Below are 18,679 nucleotides of genomic sequence, written 5' to 3'. Positions count from 1 at the left end.
TCCTTTGCTTTGAAAAATAAAAAATCAATAACGAAACAAAATCAGGCCATGGGTGAATTGTTGGACTCATCCCGTACACTGGAGTGGTCATGTTAAAACACTTCAAATGTTGACGTCGGAGAAAGGCAGCAATAAAAGCATTGCTATTTCATTTCAGAATAGACGGTACATCTTTAATACGTATAAACAAATGGAGCCTGCTTCGACCAGCATGAATAATGGATAGCTAAATCCACCTGAAGTCCCTGAAAATACTTCGTTTAACCGATTTGTACAGACACAGATAGTAGAAAATGCTGAACGATGACGGATTGCCTCGGGTTAGATTGGAGACTTGAGAGATGCACTCACCAGCAGTTCCAACAATTACTTATTGATGGATGTTTTAAGTTAAGCGCAACATACTTTTTTCTCTGCAGAAACAACACAGGCGCACGCTGTTCAGAAGCAGATGTGCTTTCATTCTGCATTACCCTGCAAAGAGGCACAAGTTGCGTTTTAGGACGTCAGGAAGGAGCATGTGACCTACTTAAGCCTCAGAAGAACACAAAGACCTTTTTGTCAATTGCATACATTTAATAATGAAAGCTATTTTTCCACACTGCTGCACTTTCTGAGCAAAGAAGAGCAGAGAGAGAGAGAGAGAGAGAGAGCACCTACAGTAATGTCTTAATGGGGTGCCCTACTTTTGATTGTCTGGAGGAAATATTTGGAGAAAAGTCAAAGTTAAACTGAATAAATAACAAAATAAACATTTAGAGAAGGACGCTGCATGGCCCGCACTGTGCTGCTGCATCATCAGAATAGCAGGACAAGAGGTCAGGATCCATTACGCTCTGCTCGCCAGATACATCGCAGAGATCTTACAAGTGTTTATTTTTGGCGCTTGTCCTCTGGACACATCTGTGATATCTTTAGTGCCGTTTTCAGATTGTGGCTACACTTAAGAAAAATGTACCTATCCCATTCACATCCATCCATCCATCCATTTGTTCTTTCAATATATTGTTCAAACCATCCATTATTTTCCTCCTTATCTTTTGTTCTATCTATCCAATGTACTGTGTTTATATCTATTACTCTTGCATCCATATATCTATTCATCCATACATTTATTCATATGTCTGTACGTCCGTCTGTCCATCCATCCATCCATCCATCCATCCATCCATCCATCCATCCATCTATCCATCATTGTTCTTTCAATGTTCAAACCATTCTCTGTCTCTCTATCAATTGTTCTATACATCCCCATGTATATTAATATTAATTATCCCTCTATTCATCCATCCATGTATTCATATCTCTATCATCTGTTTAACTATATCTGTCCGTTCATTGATCTATCTATCTATCTATCTATCTATCTATCTATCTATCTATCTATCTATCTATCTATCTATCTATCTATCTATCTATCTATCCATCCATCCATCCATCCATCCATCCATCCATCCATCCATCCATCCATCCATCCATCCATCCATCCATCCATCCATCCATCCATCCATCCATCCATCCATCCATCCATCCATCCATCCATCCATCCATCCATCCATCCATCCATCCATCCATCCATCCATCCATTCTTCCATCCTTATTTTTTTGTCAATATATCTGTCCGGCTGTCTATCCATCCATTCATGCATGCATCCATCCATCCATCATTGTTTTTTTCCATTTCTATCATGTTCTATCATCTATCCCCATGTATATTAATATTAATTATTCCTCCATCCATCTATTCATTCGTCCATGTATCCAAGTCTGTCATCTGTTTTACAGTCCATCCATTTATCAGTCCATCCAACCATCCATCTTTCCATCCACACTGTAAAAAGTGATTAGTTACTTTATTTAAAAAAAAAAAGTGAGCAGGCTTGTTGCCTTAAAAGCAACAAATTGCCTTAGTAAAGTGAAGTGAATGAATTCAGTGTCATTTTTATAATTAAACACATAATTAATTTACTTAATAATTTAAAGGTAACTAATCACTTTTAACAGTGCATCTATGCATCCATCCATCCACCCATCCATCTAGCCAACCCACCCATCCATCCATCCATCTATCCATATCCTCTCACCCATTCATATTACGTACAGTATAGTTACGTATTAGTTACATATTTCCTTAAAAGCAACAAGTTGACTTTGCTTTAAAAAGTAAATAAAATCCATTGTAACTTTAAGTATACACATACTTTATATACTGTATAATTTCACTAATCACTTTTAACAGTGCATCCATCCATCCTCTATCCATCTATCTATGCATCCATTCATGTATCCATATATCCATCATCTGTTTAACTGTCCATCCATCCATCCATCCATCCGTCCATCTACTATAAATGCCTTTCTTTCTGTCTGTCTGTTAAAAGAACTTCTTTTATTAAAATATTCAAATTAAAATTCTTTAGATTTCAAAATACACCATTGAAACCAGGGTTTCCCCTCTAAGCCAAATGTCAAATTCTCTGACTTTCACTGAATACAAAGCTGAATTTCCATGACCTTTAATGAGCGGAAAAGCAAGGCACTGTAGTTCTATGCATAATAGTAAATGTGTTTGAGCTTGAATATTCTTTTTCATAAATTTGATAGCCATTATGAGAGCAACAATGGTAAATTTACCTCAGATTTTTAAAAGCAATAAAAGAAATCAAGAACACAGTCTAGCATTCAGTTTTTGAAGTGGTCATTTTGTAGCCAAAACTCTTGAAATTTACATTATCCTAGAATGCTTGCCTTCGATAACAGGTAAAGCTTGATGACTGCATTTGAATTATGTGACTGCTAACTGATGAGCCGAAAAGAAACAAAAATGATGCTGAAAAACAACCTAACCTCAACGACAATCAAATATATAAAAAAATTACATTTTGATTGTGACAAACTCAGTCCCTGATATTCAACGACTTGCTTAAAAAATATAAAAGTCCCTACTGCCTGGAATAGACCTTTAGAAATGTCATGATACTCCTAAAATTTAATGTTTTTTAGAAACTCTGTGAAACTAGAGGTACAAGAATCATGAACAAGGACCAATAAACAAACAGTTCTGCAGGAGGTTTGCAGTTCCACAAGAAACGTGAAGAACATAAACTGTGGCCACTTCTGAAGACCACAGCCAATCACAACACTGTGCCAAAGTACAGTCTCCTCCTCATCAGAAGGAGATTAAAGCACCTTCAGAGTAAACACATCTAACAGATGTTAGACTCAATCACAGAAACATTGCGATTCTGACCTGAAGAGGTAAAACACAACAACAGAAACTCCAACACATTTCTCCTCTTGCGTCTATTTGAGCCATGTTGTTTGCAGTGCATGACCACTATAGTTCTTATTTTGTGTTGACTTTGGTTTGTAATGTCGTTAAAGGGTTTCTGCAGGTCTTAAAAAATTATTAAAATGCTTCAAATTGGTATTTTAAGGTCTAAAAAATTCTTAAATAAGAGCATAAAATCTTAAATTATGATAATGTCAATTATTTTCATGAGGAATTGTATCCTCATGTGATTCATTTTAAAGTGAAATGCAAGAGTATTATCTGCATTCGTTGGGAAGTCATTGTATAACAATGGTTTGTTCTGTAGCCAATTGAAAAAAAAAAAATACAATTTATATATAGATATTGCTTAAGGAGGGCAATAATATTGACCCAATGATATTAATAATAAAATTTATTAAAATGTTTTTTTTTATATATATTTTTTAAAAATTTAAAACTGCTTTTACTCTAGCCAAACAAAAAAAAAAGACTCTCCAGAAGAAAACATAGGATATCAAAAAATTTAAATAACTGAGGGCGTGATGACTGATGGGCTTCTGACTTCGAGCTTGCCTGCACCCCTTTCCATCTGCTCTTCACCTGGGCCATTTTAAGAACAAAATTATTAGCCCCTTTAAGCTATATATTTTTTCGATAGTCTACAGAACAAACGATCGTTATTCAATAACTTGCCTAATTACCTTAACCTGCCTAGTTAACCTAATTAACCTAGTTAAGCCTTTAAATGACACTTTAAGCTGTATAGAAGTGTCTTGAAAAATATCTAGTCAAATATTATTTACTGTCATCATGGCAAAGATAAATTAAATCAGTTATTAGAGATGAGTTATTAGAACTATTATGTTTAGAAATGTGTCGAAAAAATCAGAAATTGGGGAAAAATAAGCAGGGGGGGGGGCTACTAATTCAGGGAGGCTAACAATTTTGACTTTAACTGTGTATATATATATAATTATATATATATTATATATATATTATATATATATATATATATATATATATATATATATATATATATATATATATAGGGTGATGCAGTGGTGCAGTGGGTAGTATGTCACAGAAAAAAGGTCGCTGGTTTGAGCCATGGCTGGGTCAGTTGGCATTTCTGTGTGGAGTTTGTATGTTCTCCCTGTGTTGGCATGGGTTTCCTCCAGTTTCTCCAGTTTCCCCCATAATTCCAAAGACATAGGTACAGGTTAATTGGGTATGCTAAAATTGATCGTATTGTATGAGTGTGTGTGTGAATGAGTGTGTATGGATGTTTCCCAGTAATGGGTTGCAGCTGGAAGGACATCCGCTTTGTAAAATATGGATAAGGATATGGATATGGATAAAACTATTATGTTTAGAAATGTTAAATGAAAAAATCTCTTCATTAAACATAAATTGGGAAAAAAATAAACATAATAATTAACATCAATTAACATAAACATATATATTTTTAAACATAATAAAAGCTAATAATTCTGACTTCAATTGTATATTATATATAGTTAATTTACATTAGATGTCTGCATTTCCGTGGCTGTACCACAGGCGCAGCGGGAATAGATTTCTGAATAAAATGCGGTAGCCATCGATAACTCTGGTGTAATTTTAACGGGAGTGGGCGGTCTAACAATATAGCGCATCTGAGTCTCGACGCTATTTTAGAACAGCATATCTGTGATTTTCTCATTCTTATTGAGCACTGGTACAGCCAGTGCTCACGACTGTTACACACTTTTTGTCACACAGGCACACACATCATCTGCATAACAGTCCTCAGAGTTGGCTTTACCATGGCAGAGCAAAGTGAAGATGCACTGTCCTTGAAGGATGTTCAGCTTGCATTAAAAAACGGTCAGTTTACTGTTAGGAATGGAAGTCTTTTTAATGTGTCACAGATGCAAATGGAAAAAAATACCCTTTGCATGATGTGATAATACCTCAAAGTTTCAAAAGACACAAACAAAACTGAAATTTAGCCGACAGCCCTACAGTTTTATATGTTATCTCGCTTTTTCGCAATTAAAACGTGATATTTTTGAAACCATATCTAAATTTAGCAGGAATGGTCGGGTCAGGTAGAAAATTATTCTAAGCAAGCAGCAGATGAACAAACACTGAATATACAGCGGGAGCGGTCAGGTGTGGAATAAAACCTCACGGGAGCAGAACTATAAAACAGTCCCGTGCAGACCTCTACTTTACATTCACTTCGTAAATAACATCTAATTTTATGTAGTCTTCTTTATACATGTTTATAAGGCCCTTGGCATACATTATTATTGCATATGTGTGGTATAAGTTGTTTAACTTATTTTTTTGTACATTAAGCATACATTTTAGTACAAAAGTTCTGATAAATCATGATTTATTCTTCAAAATGTTCATACGCACATTTCGCATATGCATGATTGTGAGACCCAATGTTTGCTTTTTTTTTATTCGTTCAGGAAATTTATCTTGATTCAAGACTATTGATTTAAGATGTTTGGACTGGAAACAAGACAAAAGCTCTAAGTAAGAAAATTATTTTTTGTGGAGTGTGTGCTATTTTTCACATTATAGTTTTCAACATAAAATATTGCTATCTCCTCCCTTAAATTTTCTTCAGTTCGTCTTAAAAATGTCTTAAATTTACCCTCATGAATCTAGCTGAAACTCTGAGTGACATCAGTGCGCTAAAGAAATTGAGGCTTATGAGAGCGCTAAAACAAAAATGCTGCAAGCAGAAAGGCTGTTCTGTGTTGCTTAAAGCAGGGCCGGATGAACCATATGGCCGTTTGGGCATCTGTCCAGGGGCAGCGTGTTCATAGAGACACCACACAGGGCCCTGTAAATGTTTTTAAATAGCTAAACACAGTCTTAATCTGGCTTTTAAAAGAGTTCAACACTTACTCAGTAGTATTAAAATGCAGAGTAGGATGGCCACAAGGGCTCCGGTGCTGAGTCCGGCTGAGAGCAGCAGGGCTTCTGTGCTGCACGACTTCACAGTTCCGCTACTGTCACAGGCGCAGACGCGGATCGTCAGCGTGCTGGTGCTGCTCTGGATGGGGTAATCATTGTCTGAAATGACGATGGGCAGCAGGTATGAGCTCATCTCTCTGCGATTGAAGCCGCCCCGGCGGGCCAGGATCCGCGCTGTGTTGTCTAGAAGACAATTATTTTAAGAGATGCTGAGATAATGAGGGGAGAATGATTTACTGTGTTCTTTACATAAGCTAAATATTGAGTTGTGTTTTTTTTTGCCGAAAGTTTTACAAACTGATACAAGTGAATGTACAATGAGTTTCACATGGGTGATGCAGCGATGTTGCTTTACCAGCACCAAATAGAACAAAATAAATAATAGTTTTATATCTAAAAACTAATAAAAAAAAAATGGATGTTAAATGGGTGATAGTGGAACGTCTTGCTTCGAACCAAATAGTGAAAAAGGAACTAAAAAGCTAATTATTTTTCACCTAATTGTATTATTAGTTTTTTTACTCATTTATTTCTCAACTGGATTTTTATTAAAATAATATATTATTACTTTATAATTGTATTTTATTTACATTTAACTTTTTAATAATAATAATTATTATTATTATAAGTAATATTTTATTTATTCTATGTTTAATTATTATTATTATTATTATTATTATTATTATTATTATTATTATTATTATTATATTCTATATTTTATTCTATATTTAATTATTATTATTATAATAATTATTATTATTATTAAAAATAATATTTCATAAAAACGTTATCATTATTTCAGAATCTTGAAAAATACTATATTATTTATTAAAATAATTATTAACTATATTTTTATATGTACAGATATAGTTTCAGATTGAAGTAATAATAATAATAATAATAATAATAATAATAATAATAATAATAATAATAATATAATAATAATAATAATAATAATAATAATAATAATAATAATAATAATAATACATTTATTATTATTATTATTATTATTATTATTATTATTATTATTAGTATTAGTATTAGTATTAGTATTAGTATTACTATTGTTGTTGTTATTTTTAAATATTCTTATAATTTTAAAATTAGTAATGTTGTGTTATTATTATCATTGTTGTTGTTGTTTTTATTATTAATAATAGTAATATTATATATGTATATATTAAATTATTATTATCGTTATTATTATTAATATTATTATTAATATTATTATGAATATTAATATTATTATTGTTGTTGTTGTTGTTATTTTATAAAAAAAAACATTATTACTTATTGCTAAATCTTGAAAAATACTTTATTATTTATTAAAATAATTAAGTATATTTTTACATTTGTATAAGATATTAGTTTCAAGGCTCTGAAATGCTAATAATAATAATAATAATAATAATAATAATAATAATAATAATAATAATAATAATAATAATAATAAAAACAACAACAACAACAACAATAATAATAATAATAATAATAATAATAATAATAATAATAATAATAATAATAACAATAACAATAATAATAATAATAATAATAATAGTTTTTTTAGAATCAGAGATAAAACATAAATTATTATCTCATCATTGTATTATTTATTTAAAACTTTACAACTTTTTAGTTTTTTCTTTATCCCTGATGCACAAGCAAGCTTCCCTATAATTACCTTCATTATCGAAGAGGGTGAAGTTTGGATTGATCATGCTGAGACTGAAAACAAACTTGTGGCCGACGAGTGGTTCATCAGTGTCCACAGCACTTATGAGCTGGATGACCTGGAAACAGAAAAAGCGAAGATTCTTCAACAGTTATTTCACTTCATTTTTTTATGTATTGTGTTGAATAACAGAGCATCCTAGTGATAAATGAAGCACTAAAGCTCAATAAAACAGCAGAAGAACAAAACAAAACAGAAGCGTTTAGTAAAATATTTGCATATAACAATGAATAAACATGAAAAAGCAGCATACCTGACCGGCTTTGACATTCTCACAGACAGAGGCCTCGTAGTACATGGCAAATTCCGGCGCATTGTCATTCACATCTCGCACTTTGATAAACACCGGCACTCGGGTTTGCAGGGCAGTACCTAGAAGCCAGTGATGAATGTGTTTCAGCAATTACGGAAGATATTCAGTTTGCATTCAAGAGGTCTAATTTTGTTTCCCTGTATTTGTCTTTCAGCCTTTTACCTCAGGCCTGTATTCTTCTACAGAGAATGCCAAAAACATGAATTAAACCACAACTCAAGTTGACAGTTTGATTTTTGTCATCAGTCATTTATTGTAGGGCTTTGGTTGACGCCGTTTCTGCAAATGTCTTGAGGCTTTCGAAATGTTAGTCCACCTGAGAACATTTTAAAGCACTTTCTCTTTATATGCTTCAAACAACAACAACAACAAAAAATAGAGGGTTAAAATTAATTTCAAGCTGTAACTAGTTCACCATTGGGAATTGAAATATTGGTTCCCTCCAAAATGAAAACTGTCATCATTTACTCACTGTTGTTTCAAACCCATAAGACTTTCATTCATCTTCAGGGCATCAAAAATATAGATATTTTTAATCAAATCTGAGAGATTCTTGTTCCTCCTGCAGGAGTTTGTTCATTCAAACCTCTGACACCTCAAATCATTAAGACATTAAAAAAGAAAGCCAGGAATGGGCACAAATGTATTTTAATATAAAATTCCAAATACCTACAATTTAAGTGTATCAAAATAAACTACAAAATACAGCAGCCACAAATGTATCAAAATAAAATACGGTATTTTGTATTTTGAAAATGGAACAAAACTTTTACAAGGGAGCCTGACATGTTTTCTCAAACCTTCTATCAATAGGCCTATTCGATCAATCCCTTCACCATTAAACTGACTAAGTGAAGTAAACAGTGATTGATAACAACAGCTTTCTCTGTGCAAGTTTAAGTCAGCTTCTCTGTCAACTCATTCACTTCTACTGTACATGAGGAGGCATTCATAAAACATGTAAATCGTGTTAAGTTTTATTCATGAAACGTGTGTTTCTCTTTGATTTTAGTATAGATTTTTTACAAATTTCATAGAGAAAGTCTTGTCTTGAAGATGATCTCTTTAATTACTGTAAAAACCATTTAATGCAGATAATGAGTTGGAATATATAGTGTATCTCTTGATTGTAAAAATTGCCACCATCTCTTAAAAGTCTTCTTTTTCACCATTTTTCAATTGAAATCTTCAAAACACAATATAAAACTCAATATTTCAAAAGAATTGGGAGTTTTGGACCAGTAGACTGTATTATGAAACATTTTTGTCTCATACTGATTAACTGTCAAAGTTTGTAATTAATTATAAAGAGCACCTGCAGATCGGTTACTGGCATTAGAAACAGCCAATGAAGTATTGCATGTATAATGTTGTAAGATGTTGTTTGTCTTATTTTCCTGTCTGATTTTGACCTGCTCCTAAATTTACTCATTATATCTGTTACTTTCTTTATGTGTGATGCATCTCCATACACCAATCGTTGATCAACTTCAATATTGATTAATCTTCTTGTCTGTTCTCAAGCCTTGGCAAATAACTGAGAAAACGCCATTATTAAAGGCAACATTTTCATGAAGTCATCCTGTAGACTTCTTACAAAGTATTTTACAGTATTTTAAAATACAAAAATACAAGACACTGAATATTTTTGGTACAAAATATGAACCCATTTTCATAAACCCTATCAAATACAAGTTACAAAATACTATTTTGTATTTAAAATACGTATTTGAAGTACAGTTGAAGTCAGATTTATTAGCCCCCCTGAATTATTAGCCACACTGTTTATTTTTTTCCGCAATTTTTGTTACATATAGATGATTTTTTTCAACACATTTCTAAACATAATAGTTTTAATAACTCATTTCTTATAACTGATTTATTTTGTCTTTGCCATGATGACAGTAAATAATATTTTACTAGATATTTTTCTAGACACTTTTATGCAGCTTAAAGTGGCATTTAAAGGCTTAACTTGGTTAATTGGGTTAACTAGGCAGGTTAGGGTAATTAGGTAAGATATTGTATAATGATGGTTTGTTTTGTAGACTATTGAAAAAAAAAAGTAGCTTAAAGGGGCTAATACTTTTGTCATTAAAATGTTGTTTAAAAAAATTAAAAACTGCTTTTATTCTAGCCGAAATAAAACATATAAGACTTTCTCCAGTTTTGTTTTGGCAGGCCAATCAGAATCAGAAATTGCCTTGTATGTTTTCATATACACGGAATTTGTTTTCATGACAGAAGGTTGCAGCTAAACTCTGCAGGACACCAGCCCTCCAGGACTGAGTTTGGTCAACCAATAAAGTGTGTTCTTATGTGTGGTACAGCCAACCCAAGCTCATTCTGAACACATACCCCTATATAAATTTCTGGAGAGTGTCAAATGCATCCCAGGAGATACATTTTTTTTGCAGGTTTTGTTCTCGTGTAAATCCACCAGAGGCTCTATTAACGCACAGACTGACTTACTGACTGACCGATCAACTGACCCACCTTCCTTAAACTCAACCAATAACTCGAGCCAGTTATGTACTTGTTTATTTTATTTTTTGGCCTCTGTTATTGTCTTTCCTGCTCTCAGAAACCATTCTTTGCTGGTCTCGAACCTCGTCATCTTGGTCAACTCCTCTCTGAATCTCAAGTCCGCCGACGTACATGTCAAGCTAACTGGACAAACAGGTAACAGCGGATAAGCCGTCCATACGAGATAAGCATTCCGCTGGTAAGCGCAAAAAGGAACGCTGTCATATCGACCCATAGCGTTTGTTTGCAGCCATATGTAGTTCTGGCTACATAATTCACGATCTCCAGAAATTTATATATGGCAATGCTTTCAGAATAAGCCTATGTTGGATACAGCATGTTACACAAGAACCAATGAGGTTCATTCTTACTAGTCAGGCAGGTAGTGATGGGAGAAACAAAGCTTCAAAACAACTAAACAAATTATTTCAAAGCATTTGAAACATCACTTGTTAGGGGACACCTGGTGGTCAAAACTATATAAATGCAAGAAGAAAAAAAAACTCAGGCAAAACATGTATTAGCATTGACTTTTTCAAACATATTGCAAACTTTAAATTTAAAGTATAACCTATCAATGCTGAGTGTATCATCTTATACAATGACAATAAATTATCTACTTAGCATTTATTCTTTTATACATATTCAAGGCTTGTATATTAACACAGGATCTTTGGGACAACCATTTTGAGATCCAAGAAATGTGCTTACGGTTACATATGTCTGCATTTTGTGTGCAAAGCAAATACGGGGTGGTAACGCTGACCACTAGAAGAATCTTGAGATTGAAAAGAAATTGCATGTTTGAGAGACCATGCCCTAGTAACATATTTTAGATTCTCAACAATGTACAAGCGACCCCTAGTGGATTTGTGAAAACCAAAAAAAAAACTGCAGACACACGTAGTCAAGGGTACATATTTGTCAGTTCTCAAAAATGTAGCCCTGGGCACATAAGCCCAATGAGCCTGGGTTGTTATATATTGTTTATCCATTGTGGGCTCTGCCAAACAGACCAGAAATGAACTATTAACTATTTTTTATTTTCTTTTTTTAATTATCTTATTAAAAGATCATTCATTTGTTCATTTTCTTTTTGGCATAATCCCTTTATCAATCAGGATTTCCACAGCAGAATGAACTGCCAACTTATGTTGCCAGCATATGTTTTATGCAGAGGATGCCCATCCACCCACAACCCAACACTGGGAAACTCCCATACACTCTTGCATTCATACACATACACTACGGCCAATTTAGCTTATTTAATTGACCTATAGCGCTTGTCTTTGGACTGTGGAAACCGGAGCACCCTGAGGAAACCCACGCCAACACAGGGAGAACATGCAAACTCCACATAGAAATGCCAGTTGACCCAGCTGGGGCTCGAACCAGCAACCTTCTTGCCGTGAGGAGATCGTGCTACCCACTGCGCCACCATGACACCCATTAAGAGATCTACAAACTCAAAAAACTGATCCAAGATCACTTGAAAACTATGAAACCCCAATCTGATTGATTGTCCAATCTGCATGACCCCATGTAATTCAAGTGGATTTCATTGAATTACACTGATCGCCCCAAATGGAGAACCATTTTTAACCCATTTTAAAACAATAATTAGTGAACAAATCCCGGTTTATTGAAATCACAGGACCTTGAGAATTTCATACACGCTTCGGATGCACGGATTCGAAACAAAATCGTCATGAAATTGTATCAAAAGCAGCCTTCATTATCTTTCACTAAAAAATTCTCTTCAGAAAACTGTTTGATTGATATGGATTTGTATTTTAAATAGAAAAAATACATATAAAAATATAAAAATAGACACTGAATATTTTTGGTACAAAATATGAACCCATTTTCATAAACCCTATCAAATACAAGTTACAAAACACTATTTTGTATTTAAAATACGTATTTGAAGTACAGTTGAAGTCAAAATTATTTTATTCTAGCCGAAATAAAACATATAAGACTTTCTCCAGAAATTATTATCAGACATACTGTGAAAATTTCTTTGCTCTGTTAAACATAATTTGGGAAATATTTAAAAAAGAAAAAACAATTCAAAGGGGGGCTAATAATTCTGACTTCAACTGACCATGCATCATAAATACTGCCCATCCCCGAAAGAAAGGAAGAAAGATCCATACTGTATGAACTGAGCTGTTTCATCAGTCTTCTGAAGAGACACAATCACTTTATATGACGAAGATATTCAATATAGGATTTTATACACATATATTTATTGATCAACAAACAATGATGCTATCAGAAGCTCAAATTTCCACAAGAACCAATGAGAATTATTCTTGCATGTCACATGACACATCTAAGTTTTGGCAGGCCTATCAGAATCAAAAATTGCCTTGTATGTTTTCATATACACGGAATTTGTTTTCATGACAGAAGACTTCATTATCTTTCACTAAAAAACTATCTTCAGAAAACTGTTTGATTGATATGGATTTGTATTTTTGAGCTATTTTGAAAACCCCTTTTGAGCCCTCATTTCAGTGGAGAAACAGAAATATCTCAATATATTTTCAAATAATAGTTCACTTGTTGAATCAAAGATGAATGAAAATCTCATTAAAGGTGACTACCTTTTAGGGTGAACTAACTGTTTAAAAGGCTAGATTTATACACGCTGTTTCCATCCACCTATTTTCATGTGCATTTTGGATATGCACATAAAAAAATGGTTGATGGAATCACCAAGATGCGCATCCATTTTGAAAATGCTAAAAAAAAAATGAATTCGATATGAAAACATTTGCATGAACTACGATAGAAACGCTTTTACCGAACAAATTCCAGTATGCTCATTAAAAAAGTCATGTGATTTTGTTATAAGAGATCGTGTGATGATAAAAATGTGTGTGAATGGACAAACCAGCAGGCTGAGCACACTGTAAAACATCTGAAATGTTGTTTTGGTCATTCTAAAACGCCTTAACCACTTCTGTATTGGTGTTACTTTATTATTAATTACCTATTAATTACCTCCAGAATTGTCAAGAGCGTCTGTGCTTTGTATCTCACCCCTTCAAATGCCACCACATATTCATTGCGTGTTTCCATTATCTTCTGAGGCACAAGTCATTTATTAAATAAAGATTGATGCAGCTTCTCGTACCGCAGTAAATTTCATCTTTACTTTTGATATTTGACGCCAGTTAATCAGGAAGTGATGATTTTGTTGATTCATTGGATGGAAACGTTGCTTTATTCGCATGTTTTTTATGTGATATTCCAGTTTTGCGCTTAAATTTAATTCGCATCTTTGAATAGAAACATAGCTACAGTTGTATGCAAATCTTCCCACAATTATCTCATTTGTACGGCAATCCAACAAACAATCACAAAGCAAACTTACTAAGCTCCGTGGCCAGAACCGAGATGTTGTGCCATTTGGAGGTTTCTCTGTCCAGCGCCTGCAGTGTGCTGATGGTCCCATTGTTGGAATCGATGTTAAACAGCCTCTCCAGGTCTGTGTGGCGATCAATGGTGTATCTGAAACAAGAATGACAGTAATGAATGCAAGACAATGGAGCTCTGATTATGCCCAGGCACAGGAACGGAGCGTCCTCAGTGTTTTAAAGCCTTGTAAACACAGCCCCAGGAAGTGAAAACGGGTATATCACACACCCATAATCAAAGAGCCCACAACAGTGCTAGTGCAGGCCGCCAAATAAATCAGCCCAGACTGGTTTAATTTTCCTTCAAACGGTGGGACGTATTTGATTTGACATCTCTATTAGAGAACAAATTTGTGCTCGTCAAACGTATTGATGTTAGTTCCACGCTGAGCACAACAAACTATACATTGCACCTCTATGTGATAAGAGCACGGCCACAAACTACCCCGCTGAAAGGACTAGATATTGAATTCCCATGCTGGTCCACACTTGGTTTACGGCGTCTATAAAAAAAGTGTTCACTCTCTTGGAAGTTTTTATACTCTGTTGTTCTACTACGGCATTGAGGATTTAATTGGCCTTTTGACAGTGATCAACAGAGAAAAATATTCTCTCATGTGAACGTGGAAACATGTCAGCAAATTGGTCTCAAGGACTAAATCATTATTTGCATCGGTGGAATGCAAAGTTCAATTGTTTTCTTTTCAACGCATGAATTTTTATTTGAATTGGCCACAGCTCACAGGAATTTGAGTTTGAATTGGAATGAAAAGAAACGTATAGTTAAATACTATACATGCATACACACTTCACACTTTTTATGTTTTTGAACACAGTTGAAGTCAGATTTGAAGCCCTCAGAGCTGATATGTGTATATTTTTTTTCCACAATTTTCCCTAAGTGTAACGGAATTACAGTCGCTTTGGTGCATTTCTCACAACACTATTTACATTTGCACAACAGTTACTCCATTTCTCAAAACAATTAGTACAAACTGCAAATAACCTAGTCGATAACCTGCAAAAGCGTGTCACTTGCTGAAAATGGAGAGCTCATTCCTCAAAAGCAAGTATTGATGTCAGTGAAAGTGTCAGTGTCATCGAGATGAAAAGTCCTGACACCATTGTTTATAAACAAGATAGTCAAATGGCCTTGTCATGTTTTCATCTTGACAGTTTACTCTGAACATTTTTTCCAAAGCAAAAAAGTCAGATTTGGGTGACACTTCCTGAAAATGTTCAAGACAGCGCTATTGTATATACTGTTTGCACAGCCATTTGAAAACTACAGTAAAGTTGGACATCACTGCATTTAGTGAGGTATCTAAGTACAACACACTGAATATGCATGTTTCACATTTTTACTGCATATGCTCTTTGCAATTCTAATTTATTCAAAGCATTGTGCAAAAGAATAAATACACTTTTATTTACAACACACATAAACTTCCTTTGGGTAGAGCTGTGCACAATTGTAAACAATATTGCAGTGCATATTGGAACTGGACCTGCAACATACACAGGTCTAAAAATCATTCATGAAATTGTTCAATTTAGAAGACATTTTCCGGAAAAAAAAGATAATTTTTTTAAATACAATTATACTTGACAGATTTTGAAAACCAGTTCAACATTTCTGTATGTAATGACTCAAGTAATGAAATTAATGAATGAAAAATGAAAAGGTCTATTAGCTTTATATGGAATGACTATTCAGCAGTCACAAGTTCAGCTAATTTTGACTGACATGACATAAGCAAATAATAATGTTATAAAATGGACAAACTAGCAGGCTGAGCACACTGTAAAACATCTGAAATATTGTTTTGGTCAATCTAAAACGCCTTAACCACTTCTGTATTGGTGTTACTTTATTATTAATTACCTCCAGAATTGTCATTCATTGCGTGTCAGCTTTATCTTCTGAGGCACAAGTGATTTATTTAATGAATATTGATGCAGCTTCTCCTACCGCAGTAAATTTCATCTTTACTTTTGATATTTGACGCCAGTTAATCAGGAAGTGACTATTTTGTTGATTCTTTGGATGGAAACGTTGCTTTATTCGCATGTTTTTTATGTGATATTCCAGTTTTGCGCTTAAATTTAATTCGCATCTTTCAATAGAAACATAGCTACTGTTGTATGCAAATCTTCCCTCAATTATCTCATTTGTACGGCAATCCAACAAAAACAGCAGATAATTGTATGAAAGCAATTAATGCATGTCCAAAAGCATTTGCAACTTGTTGGAAGGAATGAGAAACTGCTACTGTGATGTGCACAAATGACTCATTGTTTTGAGTAATGCATTAAGTGTTGTGAGAAACGCATTAAAGTGACTGAGAAAAACTGTACGAGTTTTTTTTCAACTAATTTCTAAACACAATAATGTTGAGTTTTAAAACTGATTTCTAATCACTGATTTCTTTTATCTTTCCCTAGGCTGGTTGGCTGGTTTTAGCTGGTCGACCAGCCTGGTTTTAGAGGGGTTTTGGCCCTTTCCAGCCTGGTCTTAGCTGGTCAGGTTGGAAAATGACCAGCTAAAACCAGCTTGACCAGCCAAAACCAGCTATGTCCAGCTTAAACCAGGCTGGTCAAGCTGGTTTTAGTTGGATTTAGCTGGTCATTTTCCAGCTAAGACCAGGCTGGAAATGGCTGGAAACCAGGCTGGAGATGGCCAAAACCCCTCTAAAACCAGGCTGGTCAACTAGCTAAAACCAGCCAACCAGCCTAGGCTGGTTTAAGCTGGATTTTTCAGCAGGGTTGTCATAATGACAGAACAAAATACTTCAAGGCTATGTTCACACTGTAGGCAAATGTGGCCCGAATCAGATTTTTTTTTTACCCCTCATGTGACTCAGGGGATGACAGTGTGAACAGCCCAAACCGCATAGGAATCTGATCTTTTCAGGTCAGATCTGTGCCACTTTCGTATGTAGTCTTAAATCAGACACAGATCTGATGTTTTGCAATGCGACCGCAGTGTGAACGGTTATGTCGGATTTCATGTGACTTTTACTTAATCTTCGTGTGACATGCGTCATCATTCTGTGCTGCAAACATCCTGCACTCCTCAGCAGCATAGTAGAATGGCACACAGGGCGATTACTGTACCACAGAAAGTTGGTTGTTCATGTTGAAAAAGATTTTGAAGGCAAAACTGGTGCTTGTTAACTAATCTGGTTAACGACTGAGGCACGGGTTGATCGCGAAGCTGAAGAGCGACGTGCGTGTTGCGAATAGGGGATCCGTGTGCAAAGGAGGGGGAACTTTCTCTCCGAGAGAAAAAAAGGCAGGTGCTCGAGCGCCCAAACCCCTCTTCTACATGTGTCTGCTGTTTATAACGAAGTAAAATGAAATAACTCTGCAAACGGAGATAAACCAACTCCGCCTTCACAATTCAGTCTGCAGCTGCTCATCAACCCTTGATGAGTTCACTACACCGCTGGTCAGAGCGCCATGCGCCGCGCTTGTCATAAATCACAAATAATCTGTTTTCAACAAGAGACTTATTTTAGGTCTCAAATGCTGAAATACACATTAGTAGTAGCAGAAAAACCCTTTACACTGCATGAAATACACCACGGTTGTCTGTGAAAAGAGTAATAATCATAAGCATGATCTGATAACGTGCTTACTTCATACTGTATACACATTGTGTGCATAATTAGACGTTTTGTGCTATCCGTATCTGTACTTTTGCGCATGCTGGTCAGTTTAGGAGCAGGATCTGTTCACAATGAAAATCTGATATTGGCCACATTTATAAGAGCAGTGTTAACAGCCATGCAAAAAAATCTGATCTGAGAAAAAATATGATTTGAGCACTAAGCCTCGCAGTGTGAACGTAGCCCAAGATACTAGCATTCAGCTTAAAGTGTCATGTAGGCTAAACGACTGTAGGTTAATTAGGAAATAATATTGACTTCAAAATGTTTTTTTTTAAATAAAAATTAAAAATTGTTTTTATTGTAGCCAAAACAAAAACAAATAAGACTTTCTTAAGAAGAACAAATATTATCGGAAATACTGTGAAAAAATGACTTGCTCTTAGAGGTGTGAATCTACACTGGACACACGGTTCAGTTACGATTATCATACCATCGATTAGATTCAATTCGATATGCATCACGGTGCATTGACGATGCTTTCCATAAACAATTTGATATTTTACTTAGCAGCACAATAATTCTCGTATTCATTCATTCATTTATTCATTTTCTTTTTGGCTTAGTCACTTTATTAATCTGGGGTCGCCACAGCGGAATGAACCACCAACTTGTCGAGCACATGTTTTACGTAGCGTATGCCCTTCGTGAGGTTAAAATAAATACAGTGGAAATACACAGAAGTCCTGGATTTCCCTCCTCTTCCTTCTTTCTTCATTCCTTCCTTTTTTCTCCCTCCCTGCCTCTCTTTCTTTCTTT

General features: G+C 34.5%; 1 protein-coding gene across 1 annotated transcript in view; it reads right to left on the bottom strand.

Annotated features, from left to right (window-relative positions):
• The window catches only part of LOC130238252 (cadherin-10), a 136,409-nt gene that overhangs the window by 17,792 nt on the left and 99,938 nt on the right, over nucleotides 1-18,679 (bottom strand). Inside the window, exons 8-11 of the mRNA XM_056469196.1 lie at nucleotides 14,207-14,343; nucleotides 8,236-8,354; nucleotides 7,932-8,040; nucleotides 6,182-6,433 (exon numbers count right to left, since the gene is read on the bottom strand). Of these exons, the coding sequence (XP_056325171.1) occupies nucleotides 6,182-6,433; nucleotides 7,932-8,040; nucleotides 8,236-8,354; nucleotides 14,207-14,343 (617 nt within the window). The remainder of the gene's footprint in view (nucleotides 1-6,181; nucleotides 6,434-7,931; nucleotides 8,041-8,235; nucleotides 8,355-14,206; nucleotides 14,344-18,679) is intronic.

This window comes from Danio aesculapii, chromosome 12 (assembly GCF_903798145.1).
Source record: "Danio aesculapii chromosome 12, fDanAes4.1, whole genome shotgun sequence".
Taxonomy (NCBI): domain Eukaryota; kingdom Metazoa; phylum Chordata; class Actinopteri; order Cypriniformes; family Danionidae; genus Danio; species Danio aesculapii.
This window is presented reverse-complemented; position numbering and strand designations above follow the sequence as displayed.